We start from the raw sequence: 10,705 nt of genomic DNA, 5'->3' as shown, positions 1-10,705 counted from the left end.
CCCCCCCCCGGGAGCGCGCCCCAGTCGCCCCAGATCCCCCGCCACAGAGACGCGGTCATGAAAGGCGCGCCTGCCCAAGGCGCAGACGCCAGTGCTGATGGTTGACTACCCGATGTCGTGGCTCAACCCTCACCCCCTCGGAGGCGGGAAAATTTGTCGCCCTCCACGGACCGGGCCGGGCGCTCATCATCCCCCCCCCCTCCCCCCTCCGGGGGCCAATAAGGCGCCCACGCCAACCATCAGCTTGGCAAGAGCAAGCGCGAGCGCCAGCGGACCACCGTTCTTTGCGAACGCACAGCAGACACCCCGCGCGAGACAGCACAGCGCTGCAGCCGCGAGACCTGCGTCGGTGAGGGTGGCCGGGGAAAGGGGCCCCGATATGGGCAAAAGTGATGTCAGCACATTCCTCCTCCGAGACACACTGCGCTCGGGGGCCTCTCTTTTCGGCCGGGCCCATGTGCCAGCCGGCCGGCCCGCCACCGCCAGAGGAAGGCCTGCCGCGGTGTTCCGGCACAGGCCGGCGGCTGTCCGCAGCCGCCGGCTGCCATCCCAGAGGCCGTTGCCCCGTCTGCCCCTCCCGCCGGGAGGGCCGCGGCCTGCGCCCCTCCGCCATAAAGAAGGTGTTCTCGGTATCGCAGACGACTTTCCTCCCTCCTGGCCTGGCGGTTGACCGGCTGCCGCGCCCCCTGTGCCTGTGAGAGTCCCAAGGCTTTCACAAGGATGCACCAAGCCACCCTGCCACAGGCGACCCCCGAGCCTTTGGTCTCATCCTTGGGAAGACCATTTGCTTTCCTGGCGTGTGTATTTGTGCGTGTGTGGTGCGTACAAGGCCTCCCCCCTCGCCTCGGCCTCCGTGGGCCTCGCCGGCCTCCCCCCGAGGGAGGGACTCGAGAGCGGTCCGACGGAACCGCGAGCCCTCTCCGAGCTCTTTTCCGCAGCCAAGAAGAGGGCCGATTCAATTTTCTCCCTTTCTTTCCTCCCCTCCGGACTCTCCCGCGGATGATGCCAATGCAGGTGCCGCTGGCCGAGGCGTTTTGCGCGCCTAATTTGGGGACCCCGGGCGAACTCCGCGCAGAGCCGAACACGGAGGCCGGAAAACCAGATCACGCCCGATAAGGGGCATCACGAGAAAGCCACATGCCCAAGATTCACCCGGTGGCACGTTGCCCCAGCCGGCTCCCCGGCCCGTGGCTTGTCCCTCCCCCCCCCCCCCCCCCTGGTTCCCGCACTTTGTTCCACTCTCCGGACGCTCAACATACCTCGTCCTGCAGACCCCCGGCCAAGCACGGCGATCGGCGCACGAGTCATATACCGAGAGACACCATGTCAGTTCTAGAAAGCAAGCACCGGCTGGCTGGAATCTGTAAATGCCCACGCACATCGCCTCGCCTCGCCCGAGACCGGATACCTCGACCTGACCGAATGCCAAGAGCGTCTGCCTATCGCACCCGTCCCCCCCCCCCCCCCCCTCCCCGTGGACTCAGCTCTGCCCTCGAGCTCCCCCGCTCGCCATGGCTGTCGCGAGACCTCGTTTGACATGGGCTGCCTTTATCTAGAAGGTGGGGGGGGGGGGGCGCGCCCGGGGCTGTTCCCGGGAGCGTGAACGGGCCCCAATCATCAGCCCGCGTCATACCGTTCTGGAAGGTGGCCGGCCCCCCACTCTCCGACACTCTGCCCCCCCCCCCCCCCCCCTGGGCGCATTCATCACTGAAAGTCCCAAAGAATCGAGGGGGGCTGGGGACAGGCACTTTCGCTTGCCAAGGCCAGCAACAATATACTGTTACCCTCTGGGCCGAGGGCAGATGTAGCTCGAGGCAGGCCGCTCTGTGTGCCCGCCCGGTGGGGGGGATCTCCGCCAGCGCCAGCGTGCAGCGAGAAAAAAACAAGCGAAAAGACCTCGATGCCCCGCCGACTTCTGAACCCCACGCTCTCCCCCCCCCTAAAGCCCCTCTCCCTTCCTCTCCCTCTCCCCCCCCCTTCACCAACGCCCCCAACGCCATGGCATCTTCCGCCGCGGCTGCCGGGCCTCTCCGCTCGCTGCGCATCCTTTCGGTGCTCCTGGCGGTCCTGGCCCTGTCGCTGCTTTGCGTCGGCCTGGTCGCCGGCCAGCGCACCCCTACTCAGGCCCGCACGAATCAGGCGCCGCCGACTCGCGAGATCAACGTTCGCAGTCACAGCCTCCGCAGCCCCTATGTCGGTTCGTGTGGCCAACCTTTCCCCCCCAGCCAGACTGGCCACCGCCTCGCTACCTTTTGCTTTTCTCCCTCCCTCTCTCTCTCTCTCTCTCTCTCTCTCTCTCTCTCTTTCTGACACTCCCCTCTTTTGCGACCGCCCTCCTTGCGCAGATTCCAACCTGGAAAACCGCTACTGGGACTTCGGTGGCAGCACCGTTGTCCACAACAACAAGTACATTCGCTTGACCCCCGACCGGCCCTCCCGTCGCGGGTGGCTCTGGTCGAAGGAGGTACGCCAATTGACGGCCCTCCGCCCCTTTGACATCCCTTTCCCCCTCTCCCAGCGCGCACGCACATGCACGCACACTCACTCGCATGCTCCTCCGGTCTGCTGTCTCATGGCCTTTCCCCTTTCAGCCGATGCCTGCTGGCGATTTTACGGTCGAATTCGAGTTCCGTGTTGATGGCAAGGCCTCGCGCGTTTTCGGCGACGGCTTCGCCCTCTGGATGACCAGCGAGCGCCATGTTGCCAGTGCGTGTCCTTCACTGTCTTCCCTTGCGCCCTATTTTTCCACCAGTGCATTCCTTCTTCCTCCCCCCCCCCCCATCTCTTTCTCCACCTACCTTTGCTCCGTTCTTCCTTCTCCTCTGACACCCTCCCGGTCTCCCGGTCTCCCAGCTGGCGAGGCGCTTGGCGGCCCGACCCAGTTCAATGGCTTGGCCGTCTTCTTTGACACCTTCGCCAACACCCGTCACCCGGTATGTGCACCCCTCCTTGGCCCCTGTTTTCTGCCTGTTGCCCCCCCCCCCCTCGACTCACCGACCTCCTTGCCTCAGTATATGTTCCCCTATGTCTCGCTCATGGTCAATGACGGTTCGCGCACGTACTCCGGCGATGATGACAACGAGTCCAACCAGGCGGCCGGCTGCGAGGCCCGCTTCCGCCGGCCAACGCACCCGACCCGCGCGCGCGCTGTCTACAAGGACGGCGTCTTCTCCCTGGACCTTGACATTCGTGGTGACAACACCTTCGAGACCTGCTTCAGTGTGGAGGACATCACCCTTCCGGACCGGTACTTCCTGGGATTCACCGCCATGACCGGCGATGTGTCCGATGAGCATGATATTATCTCGATCACCACCTCGATGAGCAAGCCCGTTGCCGTGCCGCCTCGTCGCAACCACCTTAACCAGCCTGGCAATCGCCAGCAGCAGGCCGGCGTTCCCCCTCGTCAGCAGCAGCCGGACTATGGTCAGAACCAGGCCAACCGCAACCCCACCCATCGCAATAACGTCAACAACAATAACAACCAGCAGCAGCAGCAGCAACAGCAGCAGCAGCCGCCCCCTCCATACGGCGGCGCTCATACCGGTGGCCATTCCCAGCAGCAGCAACAGCAGCATAACAACAACCAGCAGGGCCAGCCCCCTCCCTACACTCCGCCTTCTCGCAACAACAACAACAACAACAGCCCCCAGGAGGATACTGCCCCGGTGCCGGAGGACACTGGCCGCCCCGCCGGCGGGGCCAACCAGGGTCGCGAGCATCTGCCCCCCAAGCCGAGCCACAACCGTCGCCGGCCGAACCGCGGCGCCAACAAGGCCACCGGCACCTCCGGCAACAAGGTGTCTTCCAGCCTGAGCCCGCTCAACTGGATCTTCATGTTTGCCTTCGGCTCGATTGCCGTTGTCATCATTGTCCTGGCGGCGCGCGCCGTCACTGGCGGTCACCGCAAGCGCTTCTAAAAGCGGCGTCTACACAATGTGGCCCCCCCCCCCCCTTTGCCCGCCTCCCTGATGTATTCCCTTTGGAGTGTTCTGCCGAGCATGTATGGCCATCCCTCCCCCCCTTGACCCGGTCCCTTCCCATAGCTTGGACACATTGTGCCATTGGGCCCAATAAAAAGAGCATCTCGAGGACTTTTGTTTATGATTTCTTCATTGCCAGAGGGTCGGGCGACTTCACATCAGGGATTCTCCCTTCCAGAGGGCGACGGCGAGGGCGAGGGCGACGGCGACGGCGAGGGCGAGGGAGAGGCATCCCCTGCTGAGGAGGAGGCGCGCTCGGCGCGTGTAGTTCGCAGCCGATCCTGCCGGTCGGCATCCGAGGTGACCCGGTTGATCCGACGAAGGCGATCCCGCAACAGGGCAATCCTGGCTCCCGGGGTCGTGGTTCTACACCAGCGGCATATCATGTGTCAGCCATCTCATGTCAAACAGGGCGAGCGGATGATGGGCAGGCAGCCCGAAGGGCTTGGTGTGATGATAGTGGTAGCGCGCGCGCGCGCGCGCGTGTGTGTGTGTGTGTGTGTGTGTGTGTGTGTGTGTGTGTGTGTGTGTGTGTGTGTGTAGGGGGGGGGAGTGGGAAATGCAGGCGAGGGAATAGGGTGTTTGTGCACGCACTGCACAAGCTGTTCCGACAGGGCCTGAGCCCGTTTGGCCTGAGAGGCTGCCTTGGATGCGGTGACCGCGCGCCCGTGCTCATCCACCCCAAGGACTGCCTCCTGAGTGGAAGCCACGATTCGCCCGGTAACCGGGTCCACCATGGCCTGGAAGCCGGTTGAGGAATCCGACCGGCCGCGGAAGCCATCATGGGTCTGGGGCGACAGTGGGCGGAGCCACACATGAGGGGGTTAGCATGTGCCCGGCGCAAGATACCAAAAGGGCATACACAGGCGGGCGCACTTTCGCCGATGCGAAGCGGACCACCAGGCGTCGATGGCCCAGGAGCAAGCCGTCGAGGCGGGTTTTGGCCGACATGGCATCCTGCGTGCACATGGTGAGTTAGCGGTGCAAGTGCCAAGCATGCGAGGAAGGAAGAGCAAAGGGAGACAAAGAGAGCGGGCCACAATCGGGCATGTCGATGATGCGCACCGTTTCCGACTCCATCTCGACGAAGGCAAAATCCCGGCGCTGGCCGATGCGCGGTCCTTCCTTATGGTGGGGAATGGTCACCTGCTTGAGGCCGCCGATGCGATTGAACACTATGATCAACTCCTTCCTGTGAAACGATGGTAGGTTAACACCCCCGGGGAAGAGGTGGAGTCATGGGCGAAAGGGCGTCAGCCGGAGGGACGCACTCTGTGATTCGAGGATCGAGGCCAGCAACAAACAGGCGACAGGAGGGCTATGTGGCCATGCGGGCATGGTGTAGGAGCCAATGGCCGGAGCAAAGGGGTTAGGGCCGGATGCCAGGAAGGGGGACAATTGGGTGAGGCAAGCGCACCGGAGGCTCCGGCTGGTCTTTCCCGGTGTCATGGTTAGACTGGACCCCAGGCGCCTGGCGTTTATCCCCGGACATGGTTCACCGGGAGACGAGGGCGTAGGAGTGTGACAGAGAGAGAGAGCCCACAGAGCAGGGCTTAGCGTGGGAAGAGGAGGCAAAGAGGGGGAGAGGGAAGCAAGGGGAAATAGCGAGAGAGAGAGAGAGAGAGAGAGAGCGAGCGAGAGAGCGAAGGAGGTGATGGGAGGTTCTTCGCTCGACAAGGGAACCCGGAGGCTGCTCTTCATGCAGTGGAGACCTGCGATGATCGTTGTCCGGCCAATAAAAAAGAGCCCCCATTGCGTGGGCCCCGCTCGGCGGAGTGATCTCCACATCTGTTGCTTGGGTACTCCCCTCCCCCCCCGAGCTCGAGGCCGCCCATCCACTGTCCAGGCCGACCAAGCTAGACGCACCGCGATACGGCCCAGATGCCAACGGATGCACCTATGAGAAAGAGTCTCAGCCCTCTGGCGGGCGGGGGAAAAAAAGGGCACAAAGGGTGACACGTTCTGGATGGTTGTCTGTATTTTGGCCTCCCAGGATCGGCTCAGGGTTCTTGGTCTGCTCCGGATGTGGAGTTGTGCGATGTCTGCTGGTCTTGTGCCACAGCCAACAGGTATCCGGTGGACTCTGCATCTGCGACCAAATCCAGCCTGGCATCTGTGGTGACGGGTCCACCACTGGTGCGCCCTGCCATGAGGCGCGTGCGTACGTATGTGCATGTGTGTGTGTGTGGGGGGGGGGGGGGGGGGTGATATGTACCGTCAGAAAGCCAGCCACACACCTCGGTGGACGTGTTTCTGGCGGAGAGAGCGCACCACCGGTCGGCAAACGGACAAAGGTGCCGGCATCACACTCGTCAGCCAGGAGCTCGGCCGTGGCAATACACCCGCGCGTCCGCCGGAGGGTGGCCTCCGTGTGGGCCAACAGCCGGCCACGAATAAGAACTCGCCGCCGGAGGGCAATGTACCTGTAGATGCCAAGATGCGCCCAGCCCCACCCGAAGGGTGCCCACGAGGTCAGATTCCATCTCAAGAATACGCCACTTGTCATCGAGTACGCACTCACGAGCCAGGTTCAAATCGATCGGCGCCGATCCATCAGTCGGCGTATCCCCCGTGGTTGCCTGGGCGGAGCTCCCGCCCGACGCCGGCCCCCGAGAGTGGGCCTGATTTGTCATCGCCCGGTGCCGGAGAGCAAGATTCCTTGCCTTCATGAGAGACCACAGATTCTCCCGGGCTATCGGCGAATTGAGAGCACGCAGGGCGCGCTTCCGATTCCAGGCGGAAACTTGCAAGCAAAAGGCGAAGCCGGTGTCAGTACCGGGAAGGGCCAGACGTCGGTCAGGGAGCTTTCGAGATACGCACAGGACTCAAGCGCATCATGGGCCACGGATCCGGCCGATGGAGCATTGGGCTCCCGGGCATAGCTACGTACGAGGGCAGCCACCATGCGATCTAGCAGTGCGTCCTTCCGGGAGGGCAGATACACAGACGGGATTAGTCCATTGGGAATGCCCAACGAGCGGTCCAAAGGCGGCGCGTACCCTTCGTTGCTGGATGCTCGACTCAACCGGTAACATGTTGACACAAGGAGAGGTAGAAGGGACGAGAGAGGGTGACGTGCGCCCGAGCGGGAGGGTGTGGGAATGGGAACAACGAGAGAGGGGAAAGGAGATGGGCAAAGCGAGGGAGAAAGGGGGGGGGGGGGGGGGAGCGAGCGGGAGGCCCGAGCCAAAGGCAGAAGGGGAAGGAGGGCAGAGGAACAAGGAGAAAGGCAAAGCCACGGCCGATTGCAGGGGTTGGTGAGAAGATGGCACCGGCGGCCGGTCCCCTCCGCCCTAAAACTCCGGCAGCCCCTACTCTCGTGGAGCGATCCACATTTCGATTGGCTGCCAACGCAGCTACCTTTTGAAGGAATCTCCCCGGCGGCATGTGCACGAAACGGTTAGCCCTCCGCCTCCCCCCCCCCTTCTCTCGCCGATCCTCCTTCGCCTCTCTCTCGATCATGTCTCCGCCAATCATGTTTCCCGAGATTGATTGCCCGCCTCCATGTGGACAATTCGACCTGGTGGTCGCCGCCAGCACCAACAACTTCATCGGTGGCGACAGCTACATCCCCTGGACTTTGAAGTCGGATCTCGCGCACTTCCGCCGGGTAACCACCGCGAGACCCAGCTTCGTCCCCGACTCGACGCCTTTCGTGAATGTGGTCATCATGGGCCGAATCACCTACCAGTCGCTGCCGGACAAGTTTCGCCCTCTTCCTGGACGACTGAACATTGTCCTTACTCGGTATGTACCCCCCTGCGCATGGGCATATGCCGCGCATGCATGTTGATTGGCTCCTCCTGTCTCTCGGTGACTCACGACTGGCATGTGGTCTTTGCGCCTCCCTGGTGCTGCCCGCTGCATGGTCGAGCAGTGGAAATAGCGCCAACATCCCCGATCATCCACTGGTTCGGAAGGTGGGCTCGCTTGATTGTGCCCTGAACTTGGTCCAGGAACTCCGGAGGGCCGGCCCCCTGCTCACTGATGCCGGGCCCGTGGCTGTTGGGTCATCCTTCGTCATTGGCGGCGGGGAAATTTATGCCCTTGCTTTTCAGCACCCGGCTCGTCGGTTGCTGTTCCTGACTCGTGTGAAGGTCTCCATCGACGTGTCTCTTTTCACTCGTTCCGCATTCATCCAAGATGTCGACACGTACTTCACCCAGTTGAAGGACAAGACACGCCAGCTGCCAGAAGAGGGTGGCCTCGAGTCGCAGGTTGAGATGTGGCTTAACAGCGGCATCATGCCCGCCGTGCCCGAAGCCGATACCGCGCCGGTGGCGTCCGAGCAGGATACCCTTGACAAGGGCGGTGATTCTGAGGAAGATTTCCTGGCCATGATGGCTGGTGCCAAGGCCGCTGATGCCCGCGGTCGCCGGACCTCCTTCTAGAGGCAACATGAGTGTCTGAAAAGTGCGGCATTCGCCCTCCTCCTCTGTCTCCCTCTGTCTTCCTTTCTTTCTTTCTTTCTTTCTCTCTCTCCCTCTCTCTTTCTCCGGCGAAGAGCCTCATTCAATCACAACAAATCCCCCACGAACCCGGTCGTTAAGCGCCACTATCCATCTCCCTTTCTTTCTTTCCTCCCAGTCCCTCTGTCCTTCCCCCCTTCATTTAGACGAAGAAAGCACACGGTTTTCCTGTTCTATTGGCACCGCTGTACACAAAAATGCATCATACTCTATTGATCGCCAGAGTCGGCCTTGCCGCCGCGGCTACGCTTGCGACGCTTGGGCTTCTTGGCATTGCTGTCATCGGCCGACGTTGTCGCCTGGCTCGAGGCGGGGGACTTGGCCGGGGCAGGGCCAGTCGTCTTCGTCGTCGTCGTTGTCGACTCCACCTTCGGTCGCTTGACTGACAGGGGGTTGGGCTCGCTCTTCTTGCGCTTTCGCGAGGCAATCTTTTCAGCATTGTCGGCGGCACGGTTGAGCAGAGCCTTCTCCCGTTCCGAGGGAAGGAGGCGCTGCTCGGAAGACTGCTCTTGCACAAAGAGAGCGAGACACACACACAGGCAGGTGGGAGGAGCAATATCAGTCATCCAGCCGATGAGGATGCAAACAGGGGAAAGACCAGCCAGCAAGTGCACATGAGCATGCGAGGCAGCGTACCTGCTTAGCCAGGAGCATGGAGGCCTCGCTAGGGGGCTCGATCAGCATCTTGCCACGGCGAATGTACACCAGCGGCACGCCGGGGACCATGCGCAATTCAGAGCGCAAGCGGGAGTTCTGACAGGCAACCATGTACCGATGTTGGTTGACATCACCTTTGCAACCGATCGAGGGGGTGTTGTTGTTGTTGTTGTTGTTGCTGTTGTTAGGCGAGAGGTAAAGGGGGATGTGAAACAAATGCCACGGACATACCAATGATGGAGGCAATGCAGATGGACCCGTCAACCTCATTCCCCTCGGAATGATCGCACCGCCGTTGATCAAACCGCCGAGCAACGAAGATGGCACCAGACGCGGCGGTCGCGTCCTTCCGATCGCGATCGGTCGCCGAGGCACCCAGCTTGGCCAAGTGGGCGTCCGACTCGGCCGCCAATTTGCGCAGCTCGGCCAGCACACAGGCTGTTGTCAGAAGCTTTACCGGTAGCCCCATGTGCTGGGGGAGTTGATCACGGAGGTCGATCTTTCCCCGCAGGGCAATCCGGCAGAGCTCAGCATCCACTGCCAGGTGGCGAGGAGGGGGGGGGGTCATATCCAAGGCGAGAGGGTGAGTGGGATGGCGAAACAAATCCCCCCACCAAATGAAGGGGCCACAAGTGCCGGACGCACCGAGAACCTGAATCGGGCTTCGGAAGCCATAGTTGTGTCGGAAGAAGTTGATGTGCTTTTGGCTGGACTTGACACGATGGACCTTCATGACGGCGCCCGAGAGTAGAAGCGAAGAAGTGGCCCAGAAACGAGCGGAGGTGAAAGAACGGGGGAGGGGACGAGAGGCGGGGGGGGGGGGGGGGGGGAGAAGGAAGAGGAGGATCACCATGGAGAGTGGCACGCACCAAACCGCCACCCAGAGACCGTCCTCTTGTTTGGGAGGCCAGCCGCTGCCGCCCTGCCCGTGGCTCCCTCTCCAGCGATCTTCGCCTCCGGGACACTGCCGAGGCGGGGGTGAAGGGGGGAGGGGTGGGAGGGCCACGCACGCACCCGGACCAGAGAGGCTGCCAACGCAACTTCGCACGTGCATGCCTGTGACCTCGGGGGCATGATGCCCGCCGTGAGGGGCTGGTCCGTCGGGACCTGGCGTCATGCCGTTATGCCTTGATTTTTCAAAATCCCCCCCTGCCCGGGGGATGGTGACTGACGAGGGGGCACTGTTGTCTGGGCCTCGTCCGGGCGGGCGGGCGGGCGGGCGTGACTAGCCCGTGGAAGTGTGGCGCTCTCCGCACGTCTGTGAGGCTGCCGAGGTGCATGGATACATCCGTGAAATTGCTTTCGTGTGTGTCCGTCTCTCTCTCTCTCTCTCTCTCTCTCTCTCTCTCTCTCGCTGCGTGTGTGTGTGTGTGTTCGTGTTGTGCGCGCCCAGGATTATATGGTCAGCTGTGTGTTTTTGTCTGTCGACGCAAATGTGGCTGGGGATGGCGTGTCGGTGCTCAAGGAGGGCATCTAGCGGAATGTCCCCGCGCCGCCTTTCCCCACCGGGGGAGACTCAAATATCCTCCCCCCCAGCTGACGCGCCACCAGACACCGCCAGATTCCTCCCTCTGCCATCCTGGCTCTCTGTCCCTC

General features: G+C 62.4%; 5 protein-coding genes across 5 annotated transcripts; 2 read left to right on the top strand and 3 right to left on the bottom strand.

Annotated features, from left to right (window-relative positions):
- Positions 1–1,927: 1,927 nt before the first annotated feature.
- On the top strand, positions 1,928–3,920 carry H696_02992 (hypothetical protein; the record flags this gene model as incomplete). Its single annotated transcript, XM_009496876.1, has 5 exons — positions 1,928–2,197; positions 2,346–2,464; positions 2,592–2,706; positions 2,854–2,933; positions 3,012–3,920. Exons 1-5 carry the CDS (start codon positions 1,999–2,001, stop codon positions 3,918–3,920), a joined length of 1,422 nt encoding a protein of 473 aa, XP_009495151.1. The 5' UTR covers positions 1,928–1,998.
- Positions 3,921–4,085: 165 nt separating this feature from the next.
- Positions 4,086–5,587, bottom strand: H696_02991 (hypothetical protein). Its single transcript, XM_009496875.1, has 6 exons — positions 5,401–5,587; positions 5,255–5,301; positions 5,049–5,175; positions 4,860–4,940; positions 4,578–4,771; positions 4,086–4,349 (listed from the first exon to the last, which is right to left on the bottom strand). The coding sequence occupies exons 1-6, from the start codon at positions 5,473–5,475 to the stop codon at positions 4,142–4,144; spliced, it is 732 nt and encodes a 243-aa protein (XP_009495150.1). The 5' UTR covers positions 5,476–5,587; the 3' UTR covers positions 4,086–4,141.
- Positions 5,588–5,943: 356 nt separating this feature from the next.
- Positions 5,944–7,140, bottom strand: H696_02990 (hypothetical protein). The gene is made up of 5 exons (XM_009496874.1): positions 6,983–7,140; positions 6,804–6,906; positions 6,501–6,726; positions 6,255–6,406; positions 5,944–6,126 (listed from the first exon to the last, which is right to left on the bottom strand). The coding sequence occupies exons 1-5, from the start codon at positions 7,016–7,018 to the stop codon at positions 5,984–5,986; spliced, it is 660 nt and encodes a 219-aa protein (XP_009495149.1). The 5' UTR covers positions 7,019–7,140; the 3' UTR covers positions 5,944–5,983.
- Positions 7,141–7,392: 252 nt separating this feature from the next.
- Positions 7,393–8,463, top strand: H696_02989 (hypothetical protein). Its single transcript, XM_009496873.1, has 2 exons — positions 7,393–7,730; positions 7,861–8,463. Exons 1-2 carry the CDS (start codon positions 7,444–7,446, stop codon positions 8,372–8,374), a joined length of 801 nt encoding a protein of 266 aa, XP_009495148.1. The 5' UTR covers positions 7,393–7,443; the 3' UTR covers positions 8,375–8,463.
- H696_02988 (hypothetical protein) lies at positions 7,393–9,933 on the bottom strand. The gene is made up of 4 exons (XM_009496872.1): positions 9,755–9,933; positions 9,341–9,646; positions 9,089–9,243; positions 7,393–8,955 (listed from the first exon to the last, which is right to left on the bottom strand). The coding sequence occupies exons 1-4, from the start codon at positions 9,840–9,842 to the stop codon at positions 8,662–8,664; spliced, it is 843 nt and encodes a 280-aa protein (XP_009495147.1). The 5' UTR covers positions 9,843–9,933; the 3' UTR covers positions 7,393–8,661.
- Between the last annotated feature and the right edge of the window lie 772 nt (positions 9,934–10,705).

The sequence above is a fragment of the Fonticula alba genome, assembly GCF_000388065.1.
Source record: "Fonticula alba strain ATCC 38817 unplaced genomic scaffold supercont2.4, whole genome shotgun sequence".
NCBI classification, from domain to species: domain Eukaryota; order Rotosphaerida; family Fonticulaceae; genus Fonticula; species Fonticula alba.
This window is presented reverse-complemented; position numbering and strand designations above follow the sequence as displayed.

What these genes read in the sequence shown, in the direction of transcription:
- H696_02991 (XM_009496875.1), bottom strand. Translation starts at nt 5,475, where the DNA reads ATGTCCGGGGATAAACGCCAGGCGCCTGGGGTCCAGTCTAACCATGAC. An exon ending in TCGAGATGGAGTCGGAAACG is followed by an intron (nt 4,941 to 5,048) that starts GTGCGCATCATC and finishes ATGTGCACGCAG; the next exon opens with GATGCCATGTCGGCCAAAAC. An exon ending in CTGTCGGAACAGCTTGTGCA is followed by an intron (nt 4,350 to 4,577) that starts GTGCGTGCACAA and finishes CCGCTGGTGTAG; the next exon opens with AACCACGACCCCGGGAGCCA.
- H696_02990 (XM_009496874.1), bottom strand. Translation starts at nt 7,018, where the DNA reads ATGTTACCGGTTGAGTCGAGCATCCAGCAACGAAGG. An exon ending in CGAGCATCCAGCAACGAAGG is followed by an intron (nt 6,907 to 6,982) that starts GTACGCGCCGCC and finishes CCCTCCCGGAAG; the next exon opens with GACGCACTGCTAGATCGCAT. An exon ending in CCATGATGCGCTTGAGTCCT is followed by an intron (nt 6,727 to 6,803) that starts GTGCGTATCTCG and finishes TTTGCTTGCAAG; the next exon opens with TTTCCGCCTGGAATCGGAAG.
- H696_02989 (XM_009496873.1), top strand. Translation starts at nt 7,444, where the DNA reads ATGTCTCCGCCAATCATGTTTCCCGAGATTGATTGCCCGCCTCCATGT. An exon ending in CTGAACATTGTCCTTACTCG is followed by an intron (nt 7,731 to 7,860) that starts GTATGTACCCCC and finishes ATGGTCGAGCAG; the next exon opens with TGGAAATAGCGCCAACATCC.
- H696_02988 (XM_009496872.1), bottom strand. Translation starts at nt 9,842, where the DNA reads ATGAAGGTCCATCGTGTCAAGTCCAGCCAAAAGCACATCAACTTCTTC. An exon ending in AAGCCCGATTCAGGTTCTCG is followed by an intron (nt 9,647 to 9,754) that starts GTGCGTCCGGCA and finishes GCCACCTGGCAG; the next exon opens with TGGATGCTGAGCTCTGCCGG. An exon ending in CTGCATTGCCTCCATCATTG is followed by an intron (nt 9,244 to 9,340) that starts GTATGTCCGTGG and finishes TCGGTTGCAAAG; the next exon opens with GTGATGTCAACCAACATCGG.